Source organism: Pongo pygmaeus, chromosome 13, assembly GCF_028885625.2.
Source record: "Pongo pygmaeus isolate AG05252 chromosome 13, NHGRI_mPonPyg2-v2.0_pri, whole genome shotgun sequence".
Classification (NCBI taxonomy): domain Eukaryota; kingdom Metazoa; phylum Chordata; class Mammalia; order Primates; family Hominidae; genus Pongo; species Pongo pygmaeus.
In genome coordinates, this window is record NC_072386.2 from 66,281,071 (window position 1) to 66,308,462 (window position 27,392).

General features: G+C 39.3%; 1 protein-coding gene across 6 annotated transcripts in view; it reads right to left on the reverse strand.

Moving 5' to 3' along the window:
• Positions 1-27,392, reverse strand: part of PRUNE2 (prune homolog 2 with BCH domain) — a 289,980-nt gene that overhangs the window by 11,658 nt on the left and 250,930 nt on the right. For 2 of the 6 annotated variants that reach the window (XM_063649606.1, XM_054502954.2), the window contains exons 12-17: positions 21,616-21,789; positions 15,075-15,177; positions 14,307-14,438; positions 13,389-13,475; positions 6,077-6,175; positions 1,928-1,963 (exon numbers count right to left, since the gene is read on the reverse strand). In XM_063649606.1, coding sequence (XP_063505676.1) covers positions 1,928-1,963; positions 6,077-6,175; positions 13,389-13,475; positions 14,307-14,438; positions 15,075-15,177; positions 21,616-21,789 — 631 coding nt within the window. Of the gene's footprint in view, positions 1-1,357; positions 1,397-1,927; positions 1,964-6,076; positions 6,176-13,388; positions 13,476-14,306; positions 14,439-15,074; positions 15,178-21,615; positions 21,790-27,392 lie in introns of all 6 variants that reach the window. The other 4 variants (XM_054502956.2, XM_054502955.2, XM_063649605.1 and 1 more) reach the window with 3 other exon arrangements.

A 27,392-nucleotide genomic window follows, 5' to 3' on the forward strand; every position in this document is an offset into this window, starting at 1 on the left:
GCTGTTAGGACATTGTCCAGGCCTTCTGCTTTTGCAATGTTTATTAAAATGGGAGCTGGTTTTAAAAATTAACAGCATAAGCAACATTTAAAATGGGGAAGAAACTTAATGTGCTTAATACAGCAAACTTTTCAAATAGTATTTGGTTATATCTAACATGTATTACCAGAAAATTTCTTTGTAACTTGGAAATGAGAAAAGAGAATGACTGGTTTTTTTTTTTTTTTTTTTTTTGAGATGGAGTCTCGCTCTGTCCCCAGGCTGGAGTGCAGTGATCTCCGCTCACTGCAATCTCCGCCTCCCAGGTTCAAGCGATTCTCCTTCCTCAGCCTCCCGAGTAGCTGGGACTACAGGCATGCGCCACCAGGCCCAGCTAATTTTTGTATTTTTAGTAGAGACGGGGTTTCACCATGTTGGCCAGGATGGTCTCGATCTCCTGACCTCGTGATCCACCCATCTCGGCCTCCCAAAGTGCTGGGATTACAGGGGTCTGACTTTCTATTGGTTGGGCTATTTTACAGCTCAATAGGGGCAGAGGTTAACTTGTTTCTGTCCAGCAGAGATGCAAATAATTTCTGTCCAGTGGAAAAGACAACCTCAATATTATAGTTTATTGCCCTGTTGTTGATTAACCAGTTTTGTATCTAACCCAACAATCTTATCCAAATATTCTTCTATAAATTGCCTATAGATATCTAGCTGCTCAAATGTTCTTTGAACTGGCTTTAACACCTTAGTGGTTCCTGCATTAAATAATTAGTTGAATAAAATCATTGGCATGTGTTCATTTTATATTTGCATGAGAGTTGTAATTTTGCCTTTTTGAGAACCATACTTTAACAATAGTGGGCAATGACTTTTGTTTTTCTATTCATCAAAATAGCTCAAAGTCTGTTAGTTAAGCAATATATCCAAAGTCATTAAGTTGTTGTTGTTTTAATTCATAGAAGGCCATGAAATTGATTCTACAAAAATCTTCCAAATCTCGATGTGCTATTATTCCTCCCCACTGGTAGGAATTAGTGAGGTTCTGCTGCCTCAATACCTAATGATCATCTCGATGTCACACTATATGTGGCAGTGCCTGTGATATGCTCTTTTGTTGTGGTGCCTAGAATTGCGTGTACATTAAAAAACAACAACAGTGACAAATACATTCCTCAGTATAACCAAGATCATGGGGAAAAACAGATTGTAGTAAGAATAATAGAGATGACATCTATCATAGGAGACAGAGAATTTCTAAAGTGCATTATTATCAGGAAGCAGGAACGAAACACCAGGCATGCAGATTTTCCCAATTCAGTTCTGAAATGCAAGCCAACATGCCAGCCGCTAAATGAAAACCAAGTCTTACTTAGCTGCCTCTGATGCTTCCCTCAGTTCTTCATCCAGTCTGCAGGAGCAAAAATTATTGGCGTGGAAAAGAAACAAAAGAGAAGCAAGCACAGCATGAGACAGTCACTCAGCAAAGCAGGGCCAAACGAAAGTGGTGCATATGTGCTTTTCAAAACTGTCTTCTGGAGCCCTGAGACGTACTCCTTCCATTAAATATGTTGTCATTGCCTCCCATTCCGTGTTTATGTACATTTACTTTGCAAATTCCTTCATAAAAGGTAGATATAAGTTGCAAAGGGATCAGAAACATGCTGGCTGAATAAAGCTGAAAACATCCACATCAGTCTTGTGGGTACAGTTCAAGTTAGCTTGCAGCCTGGCCAAGTCAGGGATGTATCTGGTTTAGTAGGTTTCGGTTGCAAATTAGGTTGACCTCAACAGCTTTACACACAGGACAAAGACTGGAAATGGCATACAAAAGACTGATACAGTGACCTCTTGCTCTGGTAGCTTGTTGAGGTCACCCACAAGTAAAACACTGGTGTACACACACAGGGTCCAGCGTGAATAGGAGATCAGGAGATTTTACCTCACACTTCTCTTATAAGATCTCTCTTCATCGTACCTTACAAGATAAAAAACGAGTGCCATAAGGAAAATGAGCAAACAGATGGGAAAAATGACAAGTAAATGATTTAAATGACAGTCAAATCATGAGAGAAAATGCCTATCCAGATACAGTCATGCACCATGTAACATCATTTGGGTCAGTGATGGACCACATATATGGTAGTGGTCCCCTAAATTAGAATACCATAATTTGACAGTATCTTTTCTATGTTTACATACACAAATACTTACCATTGTGTTACAGCTGCCTGCAGTATTCAGTACAGTAACATGCTGTACAGGTGTGCAGCCTAGGAGCAACAGTTTATAGCAGATAGCCTAGGTGGTGTAGTGGTCTCTACCATCTGGGTGGTTTGTATAAGTTCACTCTATGATGTCTGCACAATGATGAAAGCATCTAAAGACGCACTTCTCAGAACATGTCTCTGTCATTAGGTGATGTATGATGGTAATAATAAAATTGACATTTGGGAGAAATCTTATTTTCATTAGATAACAATCAATGTTTATAATTTATAAATATATGCAGTCAAACCTCATTATTTGCAGATTCTATATTTGTAAATTTGCCTCTTCACTAGCATGTATTTATAACCACAAAATCAATACAAAGTACTTTTTGGGTCACTTGTGGACATGTGCAGAGTGGAGAAAAATTTGAGTTGCCCAACGTTCATGTTGCCACCTGGCAATGTGTGAGGCTCTGTCTTCTTGTTTCATACTGTAAACAAGTGTCCTTTTCACAACCTATTTAGTGCCTTTTTTTCCGCTCATTTTTGTATTTTTCCTTGGTGATTTTGCTGTTCAAATTGGCTTCCAAGCAAAGGGCTGAAATACTGTCTAGTATTCCCAAGTGCAGGAAGGCTGTGATGTGCCTTATGAAGAAAATACGTGTGTTAGATAAGCTTCATTTATGCACAAGTTACAATACTGTTGGCCATGAGTTCAATGTTCATAAATCAACAATGTATACTAAGTAATGTTCATTTAAACAGAAACGCACATAAAAAAAGTTTATATATTGATTGATTGATGAAAACATTGTGACCAGATGCTTGCAGGAACTGAACATCATGTATTTTCCCTTGGAACACTATTTCAGTATTCACTAATTAAGTGTTTGCAGTGATTTTATAGAACATAACTGCCACAAATAATGAGAATCAACTGTAACCAATGATTATAAATTTGGTTCTAGGTTGGGCAAGTTTTTCTTTCATTTAAGCCCTTTGATGACAGGCTCCATCTCAGCTGAGGACTGGTCGTGGGAGTGGCTGAGATTAGATCCTTTGAATATTATTCAGTGATGAAAAGGAGCCATGGCTCGTATCCATTTGAAATTTGCAAAACATGAAATTGAGGTGATGAAGGTCAGTAACAGAAATGGCAGAAACGACATCCCAAGGAGATGAATTACAGAAAACAGAACACATGGACATGTGGGCAGCACATGAATGGTGGTAAATTTCTTCCTCCAGAAACAAATTTTTCCAGATAGAACCCTTCCTCCTGAAGTAAGTTTTCCCAAATGGAGCCCTTGAAAACTGATGTGTGCAGTTGAATGAAAAATGTCCTAGGTATACTTCTTACTTGAACTTTCCCATATGATGGAGAGTCTCTAAAAGCAACAGGTGTAAAAATAAATAAGATTCTGGATTGCGAACTCTGTGCTGGGAGGCTTTGCAAGTGCTTTGTGTACCCTGTTTGCATTCAACCCTCAGGACCATTCTAGGAAGTGCAACTTACTTCCTTACTTTACAGATGCTGAAGCTGAGACTCAGAATATTTTAATTAGTTAATCATTTTACTAGATGACTTGAAGTCTCAGAGACATTGAGAGGTAGGAGAGAAGGTTCAAATCTAAGTCTCTAAAGCCCATTCACTTTTCATTCTATTGCCTCTGTCACACCATGGAAGTGTTACCGTGTTAACTTGGAAAGTGGTCAATGCTCAATTCCACTAGAAGAGAGAATGTCCTTGTCATCTTATAGAATGTGAGTGTTCCCATACTTCATCTTTTTTTTTTCTTCTTCTTTTCTGAGACAGGGTCTCACTCTGTCAACCAGGCTTGAGTGCAGTGGTGCGATCTCGCTCACTGCAATTTCCGCCTCCCAGGCTCAAGCAATCCTACCACTTTAATCTCTTGAGTAGCTAGGACTACAGGTGCATGCTACCACACCCGGCTATTTTTTGTGTTTTTTTTCATAGAGATGGGGTCTCACCATGTTGCCCAGGCTGGTCTTGAACTCCTGGACTCAAGCTATCCACCCTCCTCAGACTCCCAAAGTGCTAAGATTACAGGTGTGAGGCATCCCTCTCTGCCTCCATACTTCTTAAATTTAAAGAGTAGAAGTGGGATTTGAAGATGGAGTACACCTTTTTGAGGCAGCAGCCCAGAGCTATGAGGTGTGCTGGTTGTGGAAACGCTATGAAGCTAATGAGGGTTGAAGCCGTCGTTAGGATCTTATGAACACTCCATTTGATTCAGCTGAGCCAGCTGACCACCAGAAGCCCAGTCAGTACCCTGTGTTCACGCCTGATATTGCTTATGTAGGAGAACCAAATGAATCTACTTCTGAGGTTTGAATTTTGAAGGATTCTCTGAGAGAGGTAAAGGAATCTACTAGAAAAGGACATGGGAATTTTAGTGCCAGGCTGACCTGAATTTGAATTTCCGTTCTATCTCTTCCTGGTTCCTACTTATACTGTGCATAAGTAACTTCCTACTAAGTTATCTCCCCTGCATCTGTAAAACAGGGGTTTACTATAAGAGTTAAATAAATGATATAAATAGAGCACTGCTATGCTTGGTGTATCATAGACACACATTACATGAGAATTCTTTCCTTCCAGTTTCTAGGCTGGGCCTTTTTAATTAATTAATTAATTTTTTAAAGTGAGAGGACTCTTTTTTGGAATCCCAAACGAGAGGTACATTTTGCTATCCATTTTATGGGGGAAGATGAATGATACTTGCCTGTTTTCTTTGAGCTAATGGTTAAGTCCCTCTCCACTCAAATGAAATGAAAAAAGCTAGTGATTCAGATACAGTGAACAATAACAAAAAAAAAATGACACACAGAAAACAATCGTTCTTTGCAACAATGTACCAGATACAAGTGTTCATTCTCCGATATCCCTGTTTTAAAATCCCAGCTCCAAGTATTTATTTCGTTAAATTTTATCCTCGTTTTTGTAGCATCATCCTGAGACCTTCAGTACCCACGCAGGATGCTGACGCTGATACTGCATTACCCTCTATTGAGCAAGGAAACCATTCCTCACCGCCTCACCCACCACTGGGCAAATGCCCTCTACTTAATCATGACAAACAAAAAAGGTTTAGAAGAAACAGAGAAAGAGTTATTTCTTTCTATTTTCCTAGCCTCATGCAGATAAATTACTTTGTATAAGACAATAAAGAAATCCAAGCTATGCTAAGTAAGAGCCTCTTGTATCTGTGCAGAGTGGGGAACACAAGAAACTGATACACTGTTAACCAGTAGAGACAATATACCAGTTAACCAGTGTAACTGTTACTTTTTCCAAAGTGGTGGTAAAGTTCAAGGTAAAAATGAACAATAATCAAATAACCCCAGGAAAAGATCAGGTGAAAGAGGATCTGAAAGAACACAACAATTATCTATAGGTTATAGGAAAAAAATTGTATTTATTGAAGGATATTTAATATTGTTTTAAAAATAAGATAATGCCATTTCCCCACTGTTCCAGAATTGACCTCTTTTCCAACCCACTTCTCCAAACACACTTTTTTTTTTTGATACAGGGTCTCACTCCCATTGCCCAGGGTAGTACAGTGGCACGATCACAGCTCACTGCAGCCTTGACTTCCCGGGATCAGGTGATCCTCCCATCTCAGCCTCCTGAATAGCTGGACTACAGGCAAATGCCATCACGCCTGGCTAATTTTTATATTTTTAGTAGGAACGGGGTTTTGCTATGTTGTCCAGGCTGACTGCAAACTCCTGGGCTCAACTGATTCTTCCACTCAGCCTCCCAAAGTGCTAGGATTACAGGCGTGAGCCACCATGCCCAGCCTCAAACTAGTACTATTTCTTAACAAATCTCTGAAACCGTCAGGACTTACTTGATGATGCTCTCTGGAATGTGGATGCAATCCATTGGGATCAGCCCACTGAGTTCTGATAAGCTATTGACATATTTAATTTTACTGCTGAATTTTGAACTAAAAAAAAAAAGAAAAAATATGTATCATTAGTCAATAGCTTATTCATTCTAAGGCTATTGCCTTTTCTTAAAAATCCTTATACACTTAACACCTTGTCACAGCACTCTTACTAAGAAAAGAGGCTAACATTATTTGACGAGTTACAATGTGCCAGACCCTGTTTTGTTGCTGTTGGTGGTGATGTTTTGTTTTGTTTTTAAAATTTATTTTTTAAATTGCCATGTAAAAATGTATAACACGATGTTTTGAAATATGTATACATTGTGGAATGGCTAAACTGAGCTAATTAACATATGTATTACTTCACATGCTTTTTTTTTTTTTTTTTTTTTTGATACTTAAAATCTACTCTCTTAGCAATTTTCTAGGATGCAATACATTTTTATTTGCTCTGGTCACCATGTTGTTCAATAGGGCACTGGAACTTATGCCTCTTAATCGAAATTTTGTGGTTTTTGACCAACATCTCCTCACTCCCAACCCCCAGATTCTGGTAACCACCATTCCACTCTCTACTTCTATAAGCTCAACTTTTTTAGATGCCACATATAAGTGAGATCATGCAGTATTTGGCCAAATGCTGTTTTAAGTGGTTTACACATATGAATGCATGTATTCCTTATTACAGCCTAGTGAGGTAGACACTATTATTATCCTCTTTTCAAAGATAAGGAAACAGATACAGAGCAGTTAAGTGTTTGCCCAAGGTCTCACCATTAGTAAATGGCAGAGCCTATACTAACCTGGGCAGTCTGACTTTGGCCTTCACACTCTTGACCATACATTGTGCGGCCTCCCAGTGGTTCCTGCTACTCTGAATAGTCACTGCTTTATGCCTTGTTTGTCTCTGTTTACTTATTTGTTTGTTTGTAACAAATATAAATCTTACCATTAGTTCTTTCAGAATCTACCAAGTTTGATGATACTTTAAAAATATATGTAAACTCATTTTTCTTTGTTTTTTAGTTTGTTTTATTTTAAAAATTTTTGCTTTTTTTTAAAGTTTTAGGTTGAACATTTATTCTGGATGAACCAACATTCAAAAATATGTTCCAATAATTGGATTTGAATTACAAACAGCTTTCATCTAAATGTGTTCATTTTAGAGATGTGTAAATGCACAGAGAACAACTTGGAAGGATACCAATGAAACTGATAAAGGAATTTGCCTCTGGGGAAGGGGATTAGGAACAGGAATTGGTAATTGTTAAAGGAAGAACTTGGTCTTATGCATTTCTAAAGAAGGCATTTTCTTTTTTTCTTTTCTTTTTTTTTTTTGTTTTTTTTGAGACACAGTCTTGCTCTGTCGCCCAGGCTGGAGTGCAGTGGCACGATCTCGACTCACTGCAAGCTCTGCCTCCTGGTTTCACGCTATTCTCCTGCCTCAGCCTCCCGAGTAGCTGGGACTACAGGCACCTGCCACCATGCCTGGCTAAATTTTTGTATTTTTTAGTACAGACAGGGTTTCACTGTGTTAGCCAGGATGGTCTCCATCTCCTGACCTCGTGATCTGCCCACCTCAGCCTCCTAAAGCGCTGGGATTACAGGCGTGAGCCTCTGCACCTGGCCTGCATTTTCTTATTACTTGTGTAATGGCAAATTAATTTAAAAAGTATATCCAATGGTCTAACATTCTTGAATGGTTTCAAATGAAAAGGTCTCTCTAGTCTACCGGGATCTTGCTGAGCTGTCTGCCATCTGTATTACCTTGTGTTCAACTACTATGCATCCTAGTAAGAAGCTTTTTTGAGGTGCGTCTTCTATCCATCTATCTTTAATACTTTACTTGGAATTTTGGCCCTGGGCCCAAGAGACTTGTGAACAACTGTCCTCTCCTTCTGTCCCTCCTGATAAGTCTTGGGTCAACACACACTACCAGTGATATGCTACATTAAGCCTTTTTCCTCCTGTGGAGTTGCTGAGCTAAATAAGATTTTGATAAAAGACTGAGTGGGTGACTGAGAGGGAAAAGAAGTCATGCAAAAGGAAAACCTCCAGCTCCAGTGTTAACATTCACTGGAATTTCACAGTTCTCTGAACATGCCATGTTCTCTCTTTATTGACGTATTTGTATCTGGCATTTTGTCTACCTGTTTCCTCAACCTGGATTGCTCTTCTCCCTAATTTCAGCTGGCCAATCCTACTAATCCTTCAAAACTCACCTGGAGGGAAGGCCTCCTTCTGCAAAGCCTCTCTTGATGCAGATTATCAGCTTTTGCTCTCTACCAGGTATACCCCCAAACTCACCCTCACCTTGAGTCATCACCTCCTCAAACTGCAATTGTATCCTGTTATTGTAACTGTTCACTTGTCTGCCCATGTCTGCTCCAGGCTTTGTGCTCCTTAAGGACAGCAATCGAGCTATGTGATTTCCCAATCCAGTGCTTGGCACAGACAAATTACTAATTTTTTTCCCCAACTTTTATTCAGGGGTACATGTACAGGTTTTTACATGGGTAAGCTGCATGTCACAGTGGTTTGATGTACAGATTATTTTGTCACCTAGGTAATGAGCATAGTACCTGATAGGTAGTTTTTTGATCCTCACTCTCTTCCACCCTCCACCCTCTAGTAGTCCCCAGTGTCTGGAGTATACTCAATGTTTAGCTCCCACTTATAAGTGAGAACATGCGGTATTTGGTTTTCTTAGGATAACTCACTTATGATAATGACCTCCAGCTCCATCCATGTTGTTGCAAAGGAAGTGATTTAGTTCTTTTTTATGGCTGCTAGTATTCCATAGTGCATATGTACTGCATTTGCTTTATCCAATCCACCGTTAATGGGCATCTAGGTTGATTCCATGTCTTTGCTATTGTGAATAGTGCTGTGATGAACATACGTGTGCATGTGTCTTTATGGTAGAATGATTTATATTCCTTTGGGTATTTACCCAGTAATGGGATTGGCAGGTCAAATGGTAGTTCTAAGTTCTTTGAGAAATCTCCAAACTGCCAATAACTCATTGTTTAAAATGAACTTGCCATATACCTCTATCATAGATGCTACCCTTCAGTAGCGAAAAGACCTGTAATACATTTTAGTGGTCTCTTTTTTCATATCTACAAGTTGCTAACACTGAAGTAAATTGATTCAAAGGAGGATCTTTAAAGAGACTCCTACATGATGAAACTGTAGAATACAATTATTAAGTACTTGATGTAGGTTTTCTTTAGAATTGGGCAGACAATTGGTTGCAAAGACGGAGCCTATCATTTCTAGGCTGTGTCACCCTAGACCTGAGGTTGGTAAATGATAGCCCGTGACTGAAGCCAGCTTGCTGTCAGTTTTTTATTATTTTTTTAGAAGCTAGGACTCACTCTGTCACCCAGGCTGGAGTGCAGTGGTATGATCATAGCTCACTACAGCCTTGAACTCCTGGGCTCAGGTGATCCTCCTGTCTCTGCCTCTGGAGTAGCTAGGACTACAGGCACATGCTACACTGCCTAGCTAAATTTAAAAAAAAATTTTCCAGAGACAGGGTCTCCCTATGTTGCCCAGGCTGATCTTGAACTCCTTGCCTCAAGCAATCTTCCTGCTTCAGCTTCCTGAGTAGCTGAAATTATAGGCACAAGCCTATCTGATTTTTATAGTCCCTGAGTGAAGGATGATTTCTATGTTTTTTAAAGTGGTTAAAAAAATGTAAAAATAAAAACATTTTATGATGTCGGCTGGGCGCAGTGTCTCGTGCCTGTAATCCCAGCAGTTTGGGAGGCCGAGGCAGGTGGATCACTTGAGGTCAGTAGTTCAAGACCAGCCCGGCCAACATGGTGAAAATCTGTCTCTACTAAAAATACAAAAATTAGCCAGGTGTGGTGGCGCATGCCTGTAATCCCAGCTACTTGGGAGGTGGAGGCAGGAGAATCGCTTGAACCTGGGAGGCAGAGGCTGCAGAAAGCAGAGATCATGCCATTGCACTCCAGTCTGGGCAACAGAGTGAAACTCCCTCTCAAAAAAAAAGAGAATATTTTACAATGTAAAAATAATAGGAAATTCAATTTCAGTTTTCATAAATAAAGTTTCATCAGAGGCCAGGCATGGTGGCTCATGCTTGTAACCCCAGCACTTTGGGAGGCTGAGATGGGAAGATCACCTGATCTCAAGAGTTCAAGACCAGCCAGGGAAACATGGCAAACCCTGTCTCTGCCAAAAATACAAAAACTTATCCAGGCGTGGTGGTACATATTTGTGGTCCCAGCTACTTGGGAGGCTTAGGTGGGAGAATCACTTGAGCACGGGGAGGCAGAGGTTGCAGTGAGCCAAGATCGCACCACAGTACTCCAGTCTGGGCAACAGAGTGAGGTTGTCTCAAAAAAAAAAAAAAAAAAAAAAAAAACCTTCATCAGAACACAGCCACTTACTTGTTTGCATGTTTCCTACGGCTGCTTTTGCTCTGTAATGGCAGAATTGAGTAGTTGTGACTGAAATCATAGGGCCAGTGAAGCCTAAACTATTTACTAGTTGAATCTTTATAAACAATGTTTGCTAGTTCCTGCTTTAGACAATTTATTTGACCTCCCTGAACCTCAGCAGTTTTTCCTATACAATGGAAATAGTAAACAGTATCTGCTTCAGGCTGGGCATGGTGGCTCATGCCTGTAATCTCAGCACTTTGGGCCAAAGCAGACAGATTGCTTGAGCCTAGGAGTTTGAGACCAGCTTGGACAACATGAGACCCCATATCTACAAAAAAATAAAAAAATTTAGCTGATTGTGGTGGCATACACCTATAGTCCCAGCTACTCAGGAGGCTGAAGTGGGAGGATTGCTTGATCCCAGGAGTCTGAGGCTGCAGTAAGCCATGATCGTGCCACTGCACTCCAGCCGGGGTGACTGGAGACCGTGTCTCAAAACAAAAAACAAACAAAAAAGTATCTACTTCAGAGGACTGTCATTAGGTTAAGTGAGATAATGCAAATAAGCACTCAATAAATTAAGCCATTATTAGTCATAATTTACCACAACACTATTGCTATAATTTTATTATTACTGTTGTTATTATCTTGAAGCTCCCTTCAATAAGTAGTGTTGAATTATAATAATTTTTAATAGCCTTACAGTAACAAATGTTTTCTTATTGTTAAACTACATTTGGCTTGAGGCTTTCTCTGTAGTTTGAGTTCCTAGGTAGCTAACTGCAACCTAACATAGTATGTAAACAAAATTCCAACCTAACTTATGAGTATATTTTTGCAAAGACTAGCTGAGTCTCAGCCAATCAAAGCAGCTGAGCTTCAGCAATCACAGGTTGCCAAATGATCAGACCATGACCATATAAGGCAAATGCTTCATCACACTGTACCCAAATAAGATAACTGCTGAGCTGTACCCAATCAAGCTATTTCTATACATCACCTTGCTTTTCTCTGGACAAATACTGTCTGCCTACTTTGCTGGGAGGAGCTCTCTGAACCTCTCCTGTTTCTAAGTCATGCTGGATTCATAAATCATTTTTTGCTCTAATAAACTCATTGATTTGTCTAAAGTTTATCTTTTAACATTACTTAATCAAGAAAAAACATTTGTTTTATAAGTGCCGAATTATTAAGCAAATATCGATGAATCAGTAACTATGCTAATGTTTACCTTTCTACCCATTAAACTTTTTGAAAGCTTATCAGCATACATTGATTCCTACTCCCTAGTTAAAGCATTTCCTGAAACTATTAAAATAAGTGGCTCTTTGTATACCTTAAGTAGGTCTAATATTTTTGTTTGTTTTTTGGAGGCACAGTCTCACTCTGTTGCCCAGGCTGGAGTGCAGTGGTGTGATCTTGCCTCACTGCAACCTCCACCTCCCAGGTTCAAGCGATTCTCCTGCCTCAACCTCCCTAGTACCTGAGACTATAGGCACACCACCACCATGCCTGGCTAATTTTTTGTGTTTTTAGTACAGATAGGGTTTCACCATGTTGGCCAGGCTGGTTTCAAACTCCTGACCTCAAGCGATCTGCCCGCCTCGGCCTCCCAAAGTGCTGGGATTACAGGTGTGAGCCACCCCGCTTGGCTGCTCATAATATTTTTAAAAGCAATTTAACACAGTATGGTAAACAGCTAATCTTTGCCAGAGGGAAACTAGGGTGAATCCTGCTACTCAGTTGAAGATTAATTGAAATTTTCCCATCTTAAAGTTATTAATTAATTTCTTCTAAAAATTCTGATAACTTCATTTCTTCAGTGGTTTCTTCTTGTATATAATGAAGATAATAACCGTATATCATGTGATTGTTTAGCCTTCAGTTTACCATTTTAACAATTCTTGATTTTCAGGTACATTTTTCAGCATTAGCAATTGGAAGTGGGGAATAAGAATAATAAATAAATATAACTAAATACTTAATAAGAAAGGTATAATCTGGAAGCTACAGTAAAATCTATGTACACACACAAAAAGATTTTAAAGTTTATTTTTTTCCCCAGAAGCAAAGTTATCAGAATTTTTAAAAGAAATTCATTAATAACTTTGAGATGGGAAAATTTCAATTAATCTAATCTGTACCCTGATGGTGGGCAAATTTTATTCTGTTTTTAAAGCTATCTAGAAAGTAAATACTATCGCTTTCATTTAACTATTTGAAGTCTAACTATATTATGAACCATATCTTATTTTACTTTGCATCCCTAAGATGTAAGGTTATACAAAACCTAACATAAAATAAGTGACAAATAAATATTCATTGAATTGAAACCAAGACTCCTCATGGGTGATCAAAACACAGCTCTCAAAGTGGCTGCCCAGACTCTATATAACTTTGGTAGTTATATAAACATTGTGTAGGTCTATTCAGAAGAAATAGTGCAATTGAGACATGATATGGCTTCTGTTTCTGCCCTTGACTCATCTTTACTTTCCATTGTCATATTACTCTACCTTTCTATTCTCTACATAATAGCATATCACTTTAAATGTATTATCTATTCTCCTTTCTAATGTGGCATGAAAATCTCACCACTTCATCTTCCGTGTTTATAGCAAGCAATTTAGAGGTCCTGTTTTATAATGATCTGGGGGAAATATTCATCATGACAGCATTTTCTCTCTTAATTCGGGACTCTTGATGAATAGTCCAAAGCACCTTTCTGGGAAAGACAGAGACAAATATATTTCCCTGGGTACTCTTAGTTTATGAATTCTTGTTTTTAGGACAATGAGTACATATTTTTTAAAACTACTAGTAGTACTTTTATTTTATGACAACATTAACTATACCTTATAAAAGGTCGTGTCACAGCAAGGATTGTTCTGATGAACCAAGATGGATGAACAATGATGAATGATTTCAAATTCTTCCTCAACCTATTTTGAAAAAAGAAAAAATACATTACTCTTAACCCATTTTCAGTGGAAATTAAAACATAAAACATATTCCTAAATAAGAATATATATAATTTAAGTCTGGCATGGTAGCTCATGCCTATAATCCCAGCAGTTTGGGAGGCCAAGGCAGGCGGATCACCTGAGGTCAGGAGTTCGAGATCGGCCTGGCCAACACGTTGAAACCCCATCTCTACTAAAAATAAAAATAAAAATAAAAATAAAAAAATTAGCTGGGCGTGGTGGTGCCCGCCTGTAAGTCCTGACTACTCAGCGGGTTAGACAGCAGAATCGCTTGAACCCAGGAAGCGGAGGTTGCCGTGATCCAAGATCATGCCACTGCACTCCAGCCTAGGCGACAGAGTGAGACTCCAACAACAGCAACGACAACAACAAAAATATATATATAATTTTAGGGAGTTCTATGCAAGTTACTATTACCTGGTAGGAAGATATAGAATGGCCATGATTAATTACAAGAATGCTTTTTGAGATGTAATTTGAAACTTGTATGATTCAAACCTCATTTTCTCATAGAAGTAAATGTAAAATAGAATGGTTGTGTTCTTAGAGTGCATGAATCTATAATCAACATGGTGTATTTTTGCTTAATGATGCTTTTATTCTCGTCAGTATTACCTTTACTATTTTGAAAAGAATACATGCTTAATAGCAACTTAGACAATTTATTTGATCTTATTGAGACTTGGTTTCTTCTTGTGTATAATGAAGATAATGACAGTATGCCATGTGGTTGTTTAGCCTTCAGTTTACCAAAATCAAAATAGTGATTAAATAATAGAGCCCACATACCGTCTGTCAATCATCTGGTAGCATTTCTTCATCCAGCCTAGCCCTGGCATCCGCCGTCTTGGGGTTGCACCATTCAAGTACACAATCATATAGTCTTCAGCTACCATCAACTCTAAAGTACTTATTACATATCTGATCACAGGAAGGAAGAGGAATGTTTTCAGTTCCCACATCCTACTGACACCATAATTACATAACATTAAAAGTACAGGGTGTATGAAATTTAAGAATGATTGTGCATATTACCTCTTTACCTTGGGAAGAATACAGTTACCTAAGAGCATTCCTCTGAGAGTATTACTCATTTATCGGTATGGCTATCTATGTTTTAAATGGAGGTACACTAGAAAAATGTATGGGTTAGAAAGAATCCTGACTTTCAAAACTGTCAACAATGTTATCAAATACTAAGGGTAACTCAGGTTAAATAAGGGCAGATATTAATGAAGTCAGGTTATAGTCAGTCTTAGCTGACTAAGAACATGTTATGAAGGAACAAAAATAATACTTTGCCCAAAGGAAATGTTACAGAATTTTAAAATGCAAGCAAAATTCTCTTCATTTTGGTTTCAGTCTAGTCTACCCACAAAAGAGCTCCTTTAAAGGTTTTAGCCCCTTGAGCAACATTCCTTGACAGAAACCTTACTGACTTTTCACTGAAGACTTAGAACATTCTACATCATCTATTTTCTTTAATTAAAGATGCTCTATCTGCCATTACATGCCACAGACATTAACTCAAAGCACTTTGTCATAAGTATCACTCACAGGAAAAGATTTTCCATGACATAGTGGTAATCCGCCCGACTGCTGTCTGGCAGAAAACAGGCGGCAAACACAATGATGGCATTTAGACCGTCCCCATAGTATCCTGGGGGACAAACAAAAAGACACTTGTAACCAATTGGAAGCTCTTAACAAGGTAATATCTGACCTAATGGATAAATATGAAGCCTTGGTAAGTGTGTCTCTGTGGGTATATTAGCAGCATGAAATGGGGATTATGTTGACTATAGGTCTGTAGGTATATACGCATATAGTTATCTTTCAGTGGTTAACATCTATGTTGTATAGAGTGTTAAATATATAGGGCAATTATATTTGCATACATAGGCTATTTATATATTACGGATGATTATATTGTTGTACACAGTTGTGAAGAGGGTGTGTAAATATTCAACATAACAAAAAATGAGAGGGGGTAAGACTGACCTGAATGTCTGATTTATATCATACTAATGCATAAGTACTTATACAGCACTTCTTTCTTCTGATGGCTAAGAAAGAGATTCTGTTTGATCCTCTATAGTTCTTTTTAGTCTTAGACACTGCTTAATTTAAAGGGAGAATTTAGCCACTGAAGTGCAATATAATCTCTCATCCACACACTCCAGTGACCAAATACTAGTGAGTAGACAAGTAAAACATCTTTATTTTGATTTCGAGGCCTGCAGTGCCCCTGGGATCAACAGACAGTGTGAGAACCCATGAAAAGTTCTAGCCAGGCCTTGTTCTGTCCAATATTTTACTGCCATGTAATCACCAGTGGGTATGTAGAGTTCTGAAAAAACTGACACATTGGGCTCTGGGAGGACTGGACCAGGCTTAAGCGTATGTCCTGTCCTCCTACTCAAAGCTTGGAGGAAATCTATTTAATGATTCTACAGTCCAGAGCTGTATGACGTTCCCCCATCTTTTTTGCAGTAGAGTCACACTCTCTTTGTAGAGAACATCTTACTAAACTGCTTTTCAAGAGTTAATTAACTCCATCCAAATCTATATACAGCCAGGCCGGGCACCATGACTCACACCTGTAATCCCAGCACTTTGGGAGGCCGAGGTAGGCAGATCACTTGAGGCCAGGAGTTCGAGACCAGCCCGGACAGCACGGTGAAACCTTGTCCCCACTAAAAATACAAAAATTAGCCAAGCGTGGTGGTGCACGCCTATAATCCCAGCTATTTGGAAGGCTGAGGCAGGAGAATTGCTTAAGCCTGGGAGGCAGAGGTTGCAGTGAGCCAAGATCACGCCACTGCCCTTCAGCCTGGGTGACAGAGTGAGATTCTGTCTCAAAAAAACAAACAACAAAAAAACTATATACAGCCAATATTTTACTGCCATGTAACCACTCAGTGAGTATTTAGAGTTCTGAGAAAATTAACACATTGAGTTCTGTTAAGCGGCTAGGTTGTGAATTCTATGAAGAAGAAGAAAACTTCCTCTCATAAGAGGAGGAAAACTAAAGATGGGTCTGGCTAAATTATATTTGAGTAGTATAAAATTCTGTACTTTTGGGGAAACTTGAGAATTGCTTCCTGGTAACATGGGACTGAGGAGTGGAAGTGCTACTTGCAGGAGGTGCTGAGAAAACAGCAGGTGGGAAATGCGGAAAGTGTGGCCATTGAAACTCCAGGGGTCAAGGAACATGTAGATACGTCTCAGGACACCATTCCCCATCTTTTGAAAGCTCCGGCATAATTTTGGAATTGCCCTGTCTTTTAAGCAAGCTTTATATTCCCACAGTTTCTTTGAAACTCACAGCAGGTGTCAGTCAGACCCCCACAGGTAACTATATGGAATGTCATGCGTCTTTCACACTTACAAAGGGAAGCAATGTGTGAATTTTTATTTTTTAGTATCCCTGTCTGAACGATTGGAATTGATGTCATATAGTTCTGGACTGTAGAATCATTAAAGAGATTTTCTTCAAGCTTTGAGTAGGAGGACAGGACATACGCTTAAGCCTGGTCCAGTCCTCCCAGAACCCAATGTATTAGTTTTTTCAGAACTCTAAATACCCACTGGTGATTTCACGGCAGTAAAGTAATGGCTGTGTATAGATTTGGATGGAGTTAATTCACTCTTGAAAAGCAGCTTAATAAGATGTTTTCTACAAAGAGAGTGTGACTCTACTGTAGAAAAATATGGGGGAAGAGAGCAAAACTAACTAAAAATATACCCAATTATGGGTTTGTGTGTATTACTAATTTGAGGTAGTTGTATACAGTATTTATACTACAAGTGGTGATACGGTGTTGTTGTATACAGTATTTATACTACAGATCTTAGAAGATGCTACCTATGTAAGTATTCAACTGATGCAACACACGTTTGTGAGAGAGCAACGTAGTAGCTTCTCTCTGGATATTTTTGCTTTCGTTCCATCTTTTCCAATATGCAGAGTATTTATCAACTACTTTTTAGAATGCAATATGAAGGAAAATGGCAGGAGGAGACATATCTTAATACAAAAATTGCTTGTTACAATAATTTCATTTCTGAAGATGCATAACTAAATGGAAATCCACAAAGGATATGGTGGCTTAGCTATACTAATCTTCATACCGCACAGATAAGCAATTCATCCTCAGCATGATGAAAAGACAGACGTTCATTAAAAGAGACAACAGACATAATGAATCCAACTTAAAAGCAAGTAAGAAAGCATCCTTTCAAAAGCATCTTTCTAAATGTAGCAATTTGGCTCCAGAGTGTTACAGTAATTTCAAGATCATGACTGCTCAGTTACTTTGATTTCTTTCTTTATTTCCATGAACTTCTAAGAAATTTTTTTTTTGAAAGGGAAAGACTGAGGTTTATAAACACTACTTCAGATGTCATTTTAAATGGCAGTTCAGCTCACTGTGTAAATGCTGTCTGCCCTTGGAATGTTGCAGCGTCATGTTCATCCAAGTTTATTTAACTAAAGGAATACTTGGGGATCAACCTACTACTTCATGATCGCTGTCTAAGTAAGAAATGTCTCGATATAAAAAGTATGGAAATTTATAAATGAAAATGAAAATTTATAAATGAAAATGTGTTCTTTTGGGTAGAGGAGCTTTAAGAAGGGAAGAAGAGGCAAAAAGAGAAGGAAGAAAGTAGGAGGAGAGGGGATAATTAAAAGAGGGAAATAAAATAAAAAGATTTCCACATGAAAGTTTTCCTCCAAAATCAAGAGCCAGTGCCATTGGCAGGCTTGGGAGATATTTCAGATAATACTGTAATTTTTCTATAGTTGCTTCCTGCTAAAAAAAATTCAAATTTAAATTTAAAAAATCAGATAATACTATAATTGCAGGCAAAGTGCAATAACTAGAATGCATAGGATCATTCACTTTTTGCCCCTCCCAGATACCTTGAAGGGGTCAGCTAACCCCTCAATTTCTATTCTCAAATATGCAGCTTACTCTAGTAAAGTTTCCTGTTGGCAACAGCATAATTCATTTGAAGTCTGGTTTTTAAAACATTTCTTTCATTAGACTTTCTTCTCAATAAAGGTGAGGTGAATTCAAGGTGTATGTGCTGGGTGGGGTGCATGAGCAACCCCCCCAGGAGTCTCCTGAGGCCCTCTGAAGCAAGGACGCAAACCTTACCTGAGTGACACAGACAGGCATGAAAGGGATGTAACACAAGTTTGCTGGCCAGCAATGGAATGGAGACAGAAGGAAAGATGTCACAGTCGCAACCAAAACATACACACACACACACCAGCCAGCAACTCTTCTCCTCATTCTTTCCAGGGTCATTTGTCCAGCAAGACTGCAGAGAAGGTTACCTGAATCTCCTATAATGAAATAAGAGAAGTAAAAAAAAAAAAAGAAAAAGACAAGAAACTCCTTGTTAAAATTACTTGGCGTTATTATTCTCCATTATTTAAATGGGTTTCTCTGCTCCAAGTTAAAAAAAAAAAAGCCAGTTCTAGCCTCAGAGGGACCCCATACTGTTGGCTGAGCAAAACCATCCAAACCCCCCTTTGCTTTTATTTATGCAGATGGCAAGGATATTGCTATCGGCTCATAGGATGTGAACAGTGGTGTTGAGATTACCCTCATTTGACTGATGATGTCATTGAGGCCCAGAGAAGGTAAGTAATGTACCAAGGTTACAGACTAGTAAGTGGCAGAGATGGGTTTTGAGCCCCATTCTTCTACATTGTGTGCAATAGCTCATATCAAGGTCACTAAGGCTGAAGACTGAATTATTTATTCAAATACTGCCATCATGCACCAATATTCTCAACAGGTGGGACACTTGGCAGGGCCTGGCTTTGGGGCTAACTTCTGCAGCTCTTTTGATCGCCCCCACCTTACAGTTTTCGGCACAGAGCACTGTGTAGCTGGCACTTCTCTACTGGCCCGAATGAGAAAACTTCCTCAGAGCAAAATGTCAAGCACCAAATAAGATTCATGTTTACTGTGAAGTGATTGCTGCTTTTTAAATGCTCATCAGAAGCCGAAGGACAAACTCAGTAGGTTGGTAAGTAAGGAGATTTTTCATCATTATGGTCTAAGAGAGTGGTGTAAACTCCTAATGTGGAAGACAAAGCTTTAGCAAATTCAGAAGTAACATCTGAAGTGTCTTTACCTACAGAGCACAAAAGCTGTTCAGGGTGTAGGAAAAGGTGGCATCTCTCTAAAGTTCAGGATGGGTGCAGCCAGAGGCACATTTCATGCAGGCCGGTGCCTGGAGAGGGCCAAGGCAGGGCTGGGGAGAGGGGAGGTGGCCTTCTCTTCAAAACAAACCAGACAGTCACACAGACAAAAACTGAGCTTGCGACACAGAATGGAGAAGAGCAAATGGCAAAGGGAGGAGGTGGCAGGGATGGAGAGCACAGCAAACCAGGTTAGCCCTGAGGGCTCAGGTGAATTGTTACAAGACTGTGACAGGCAGAAGCAGTGGCTTTTTTCCAACCATCAGTGCACTGATGATAATCATTCTCTCCTGATTCAGACAACAGCCCACCTAAAGAACAAGCAGGCGAGTCTACTGGAGTATTAGCAGATAACTAGCCCTAGAAGAGCAGCAGGACCATGAGCTTCCTTTCAACACAGGGACTCTGCATTTAGGAGCTGATGTTTATAGGGCTTATCACTGGGTGACTTTGATGTGACAGACATTTTAATTTTTTAATACTTTTAAAAATGAACACAGAGTACTCTTACAGGCAGCCTTTGTTTTGTTTCTATTTTCAAAAAGAAAACAAACCAAAAATATCTGATGGGTGGTGCAAAGCAGATGTGACCTGGGAAGATGGGGAAGATTGAGTGTTCCTCTTATGGTTTTCACATAAAAACAAAAGGGTTGACTCTACAGCCAGCTGTGTGTCACTTTCAGCAAGATGGGGCCAACTCTCATTCCGAAGGGCTACGGGCACGATTTCCCTTAGAGGAAACTGCTCCTGACCCCACAGCAGCTCTCAGGGGGTCATATTTCCATTTCAGGTAAAACAGTAAGGCAAGAAAAAGAAAGGCCAGGGGCAGGGACTGGCATTCACCTTTGCTACAGTGGTCAGGTTCCCTGGGTGGTCCTGATACTTATGTGGGGGTAGCAATGTATGGGATGGAAGGTGAAAAATCTGCTGGCAGAGAAAGGTTTGATTGAAATAACAGATCAGCCTTCTGCTTGTTATAATAGAAAACAAAAGCAGTGTTTTGAGGCAGTGCTAAGACTCTTATTTCCCTGTCCTCATTAAGGAAGAGAGAACTGAGAGAGCAACCACTGCCTTGTCAGCTCACACTCTTTCTGAAACAGCTGGGTGGTTACGGTGGCACCTCAGGACTTGGGAAAGGAAGGCACGCAGCAGAAGAATCAAAATGCTGTCGATGTTTTCTGAAGTTGACAGCGTTAAATGTGTTGCTTCCACTCATCTGACTTTTTATGAATCCCAAATTAATCAAGGCCACATATGCTCCAGGAGCCCTCAAGAAAGTGCTGGAAATACAAACACACTTTTCTCTCTCCCTTGTCTCTCACCAAACAGGTGGAGGCTTTGACTGGGGTTGGCTGTTGTCAGGCCTAGATTTAATGTAGTTTACAGAAAGGCAAACTTCAGTTAGGGGAAACAATTACCAGGCTAAGTCTAAAAAAAAAAATCCCCAAAGCTTCTGAAGAGGATTCAAAAGACCATTTTGTAATGAGAAGCACCTCGGAGGTAGTGTTATGACACAGGCCATGGTGTCACATACTCTGTTCAGTTTAACCGTACAATGGACTGATAAGAATGCCAAACAGACATTTAAATTAGACAACTATGACTTTCAATAAATTTGCACAGAGATGATCGCTATCAGATATGTAGCATGAAAAGCCCGTTTTATATTGGAAAGTTGTCTTTGCCTAGTAGGATTTCAAATGTTTATTGAATTGAATATGAGGAAATATACTTAGCTCTACAATTCCCTGAATATTGGCTCTAGAATAGGGTCTTTGAGATGTCATGTTCCGGAGAAGTCTAGACTCACTTTACGATTTTAAATAAAATGGCTGCCCCCTCCCCATTTCCCAGATTCACGCAGAGCTCGACTACCTCCATGAGAAATGACTCTCCTGTAGGGCTCGATGACCTTCATGTCAATGCGCTGCTCTTGTTCTCCAATCACCACTGTCCTCCAAAGCCGGTTGTCCTCCCGTTCCTCTTCGGCCGTATATTCTGGAATAGACTCTGACTCTTGGCCAGAATCTTTGTTGGCTGTGGGATCTTCTGGAAACAAAGCACAGAGCAGGGCTGAAGGAACAAGACCTCTACAGTGCAGCTAAACAGCCAAATGGTAAGCTTTACAATACAGTACTCCTACGGGCAGCCTTTGTTTTGTTTCATCCTGCAGAAACAACCTGATCAAAGTCCTTGTTTTGTACAGCCTTTACAGAGCTTAGCACTATTCTGACCATATAAAGTACACTCAATGAAGTCTTCTTTTATTAACTGAACAACCACATCCATTGCTAAGGCCATGCTGAGGGTGAGACTAGGTGCAAAACTTAAGCTGTCTTGCATGGGTAGTGGTCCAAGGTGTGCATAAGCCAGGACCAACTCATCCTTGATCAGGGTAAAGATTGCAGGTCTTTCTAATGGGGTGAAAGGCTGTGTACTAGACTCAGAAAATCTTGGGGTTTTGGGGCCACATCTTTTCAGTGCTCAGAGTCTTTTGGGGCCCTCAACTTGGAATCGTGATGATGCTATAAGCCAAGACTCCTACTCTAAGACTCTTACAACTGGGCTGAGCCCCTTATTGGGAGCATATCTGGACATAAATTTGATATTACTTTCTATGTAATGTTTCAAAATATGCCACACCAAGACTTTATAGTAAGTGAGAAACAAACAACTCTGTAGACCAGAAATGCTCCAAGACCCCAAATGCACAAGACTCCCAAACTGATGGGTGCATAAGACAATAAAAAAGCCTACTGAGCATTCTCTGGGAAGAAATTTACTCTTGTGCATTAAAAAAAAAAGTAACAATTTTTTTCAAAAAAATAAGCAGCAATTGTTTCCATTTTTACTAGAAGTATTAGTAGAGCTTAATGACGGTTATTCTTTGTATGTTTAAGTAATCTGAAAGAAAGGATTATTTATAACCTTCAAAATAATTCCAAGACATTATCATTCTTATTTTTCCATTCCTGGAAAAGCACCATTGAATTTACACTGCATTTCACTTCTTTCTATTGGCACTTTGATGATAATAACAGCACTATTGTATTAAGTATTGACCTTGTACCAGGTACTAGTTGGTATTAAAATGGTCATTATACCATTATATTATTATACCATTGGCATTACATGCAAAAACTGACTCTGAAGTGGTTTGCCTCAGATCACAGTTACTAAACAAATATAGTCAAAACCTTTACCTTTTTCAGCCCTTCTAATCTATCACATTGTACCTCGAATGTGTGATTCTTTCTTATTTATTTTACAAAGAGACTGTGAGTCCCTTGGGCTAAGAAACTGTGCTTTGAATCACCTTTAATATTCACTTCCAGCAACCCACTCCCTACTTAGCTTACAAACTTACTCAGAACACTCAAAAACAATTGGGAAGGTGGGTGAGTAAATTAAGAAAAACTTGGATAATTTCCTGGAAATGGAGCTAATCTGTAAGGGAGCCACAACACTGCCATTATGTTCTGGAAGAATCTGCAATTATATATTCAAAAGTGTCTAATTACCAGTGACTTAGATAGCAAAATGAAGTTCGGTTGGGAAGCAATCCTAGCCTTTTTTGCCAACACCAACAGCTACCACCACCTACAGAGCCTTGGCTCACTCTGGCTTCCACTGTGTTCCCACCAGCATACGGCAGCTTATCAAGGACAGAGATCATAAACCGCTGGCTTCAGGCCAAGCGTCGTGTCCCTTGTGCAAATCTACCCATCTCTCTGGAATCCCTTCCTGCTTCTTCCTTCCTACATGGGTTAGGACCCTAAGATGCTAATCTTATCTCCCTTCCTGGAACTCAATTTCCCATCTGGTCTCTACTCCCTCAGAACTCTGGATTCGGAAGCAGGTTTGTATTCTGATGTGTTTGTACACACCCTCCTTTCCCTCCAGTGAACTTTCCATCCACCAGACCCTCTTCATCCTGTTTGGTACCCTCTGACCTGTTCTAGCTCTACCCTGGTCATCTCTGTGGGGTGAACATAGGGTTGTTTTGTTTTATTTTCTGCAAATTTTATTAAAATTCCCTTATGTAAAAAATGTTTGATTGGATGTGGTGGCTCAAGCCTGTAATCCCAGCACTCTGAAGGCCAAGGCAGGTAGATCACTTGAGCTCAGGGGTTCAAGACCAGTCCTGGGCAACATGGCGAAACCCAGTCTCTACAAAAAATACAAAAATTAGCTGGATATGTTGGCGTGTGCCTGTAGTCCCAGCTACTTGGGAGGTTGAGGTGGGAAGATCACGTGAGTCCAGGAGGTCGAGGCTGCAGTGAGCCATGATGGTACCACTGCACTCCAGTCTGGGTGACAGAGTGAGACCTTGTCTCAAAAAAAAAAAAAAATTGTATACTACATTCTTTATTATGATTACAGTAAAACACATATCACATAAATATAGTCAACTGATCTTTGACAAGGAGCAAAGGCAATACAATAAAGCAAAGATAGTCTTTTCAACAAATAGTGCTGAAATAACTGGGCATCCACCTGTAAAATAATGAATCTGGACCCAGGCCTTTGATCCTTCACAAAAGTTAAGTTAATTCAAAATGGATCATAGACCTAAATGTAAAATTCAAAACTATAAAACTTTTAGAAGAGAAAATGTAATTGGCCTTGGATGCAAAGATGACTTTTTAGATACAACACCAAAGGCATGATCCATGAAAGAAATAATAGATAAAGTGGACTTCATTAAAATTAAAACTTCTATATAAAAGACAAAAATCAAGAGAATGAGAATAAGAAGACAAGCCACAGACTGGGAGAAAACATTTGCAAAACACGTATCTGATGAGGACTGTTATCCAAAATATACAAAGAATGCTTAATACTCAACAATAAGGCCAGGTGCAGTGGCTCACGCCTGTAATCCAAGCACTTTGGGAGGCTGAGGTGGGTGGATCACGAGGTCAGGAGATCAAGACCATCCTGCCAACATGGTGAAACCCCGTTTCTACTAAAATACAAAACATTAGCTGCGCATGGTGGCATGCGTCTGTAATCCCAGCTATTCGGGAGGCTGACGCAGGGGAATTGCTTGAACCCAAGAGGTGGAGGTTGCAGTGAACCGAGATTGCATCACTGCACTCCAGCCTGGCGACAGCACGAGACTGTGTCTCAAAAACAACAACAACAACAACAACAACTCAACAATAAGAAAATGGGCAAAAAACCTGGACAGGTACCTCACAAAGAAGATATACAGGTGACAGGTAAGCATGTGAAAAGATATTCAATATCATGTGTCATTACAGAATTTCAAATTAAAACAACAGCAAGATACCACTACATACCTATTAGAATGGCCCAAATCCAAAACCCTGACACCAAATGCTGGTGAGAATGCAAAGTGACAGGAACTCGCATTCATTGCTGGTGGGAATGCAAAATGGTCCAGCTACTTTGGAAGAGTTTGGCAGTTTCTTACAAAATTAAGCATACTCTTACCTTACAATCTAGCCATCATACTCCTTGGTAATTACCCAAATGCACTGAAAATGTATGCACACACAAAAGGCTTCACATGTATGTTTATAGCAGCTTTATTCATAATTGCCAAAACTTGGAAGCAGCCAAGATGTCCTTCAGTAGGTGAATGGAAAATAACCTGTGGCTTGTCCAGACAATGGAACGTTATTCAGCATTAAAAAGAAATGATCTGTCAAGCCATGAAAGGATATGGAGGAACCTTATTGCATAAGTGAACGAAGCCAGTCTGAAAAAGCTACATATTGTATGAGTCCAACTACATGGATTCTGGAAGAGGCAAAACTATGGAGACAGTAAAAGCATCAGCGATTGCTAGGGGTTGCGGGAAAGGGAGAAATAGGCAGAGCACAGAGAATTAAGGCAGAAAAACGATTCTGTATGATACTACAATGGTGGATACATGCTGCCACTATACATTTTCTCAAACACATAGAATGCACAACTTGGAATCGTGATGATACTACAAGCCAAGACTCCTACTCTAAGACTCTTACAACTGGGCTGAGTCGCCTATTGGGAGCACATCTGGACATTAATTTGATATTACTTTGTATGTACTGTTTCAAAATATACCACACAAAGACTTTATAGTAAGTGAGAAACAAACGACTCGACCCCTCATGTAAACTATGGACCTTGGGTGATAATGATGTGTCAATGCAGGTTCATTAATTGTAACAAACCAACCACTTGGCAAGGGATGTAGATAGTGAAGGAAGGTGAATGTTTGTAGAGAAACAGGGTACAGGAAAACTCTGTACTCTCCGCTCAAATTTGCTGTGAACCTAAAGTTGCTCTAAATAATAAAGTTCATTAATTTTTAAAAAGTAAAATGCATTAATGAAAGTACCAGGAATACAGAAATGCTTCATGAAAACAATGAAAATGACCAACGCCACTCATCTGTTACTGTGTGATGTGTATTATTGTTCCTCTGCACATACACAGACACGTTTATTTTTCAAAAAGTATGATTATTCTACATATTCTGCATGTTCTATACAGATTGTTCTGTAATTTGTTCCTATTAAAACAGTACAGGTTTGAGACCAGCCTGGGAAGCATGGCAAAACCTCTTATCTACAAAAAAAATACCAATTAGCTGGGTGTGGTGGCACATGCCTGTAGTCCCAGTTACTCAGGAGGCTAAGGTAGGAGGGTCGCCTGAGCCTGGGTGGTCGAGGTGGCAGTGGGCTGAGATTACATCAGTGCACTCCAACCTAGGTGACATAGTGAGGGCCTGTCTTAAAGTATAGATAGACAGACAGACAGACAGAGAGATAAACAGATAGAAAGAATAGGCTTTTTGTCTCAGTAAATATAAATCCTCATTTTAAAGAGTAGCCCTCAAGTATTCCATTTTGCTGATGTCTTATAGTTTACCAATCCCACGGACACAACTATTAAAGAAAATTGCTTGAAAGAGAAGACCAATTGAATATATTTGATAGTGAGCTTCACAAATTTTCCATAAGCAAAATTGCACTGTGAGCAAAAACCCTGGCAGAGGTGTTTGGTCATCAGCTACTGAATAAAACAGGCCAATGCCTGAAAACCTTTAGGCGTTTGGTAGAGGAACGCTTAATTTTTTTTTTTTTTTAGGGTCTCCAAGTCAGGAAAACTGGATAAAAAGAGGCCTAAATGTGAGCAAGAGCTATCACGTTTGGCTTCAAGTATGTAAGCCCAATCTGGTAACAGACCCTTTCCCATTCATTGTTAGCATATTCACTGGGAAGCAGCATGGGCCAGGAACTAAGGGCAACAATGAGCTGTGTGACCTTAGGCAAATTACTTAACTTCTCTGTGCTTCAGTGTTCTCGTTATAAAATAAATTAAATGAAAACTATATAATGAATTATATAATATAATGAGGTATATAATATACAATGAAAACTATATAAATGAAAAATATACAGTAAAAATATGTAATATATAACGAAAAATATATAATGAAAATATATACATGAAAAATATAATATAAATGAAAAAGTATTCACTAAAAGAAAATAAATTATGGCCCAAATGTTTTTGAAAAACTATACCTTAAAAACCCCTATTTTGTTTAGAATGTATATGCCTGGTTCAAAATGCTCGCATGAGAAACCTAAGAAACAGGCTGCTTTCAAGCATTTATTTCATACTTCAGAACT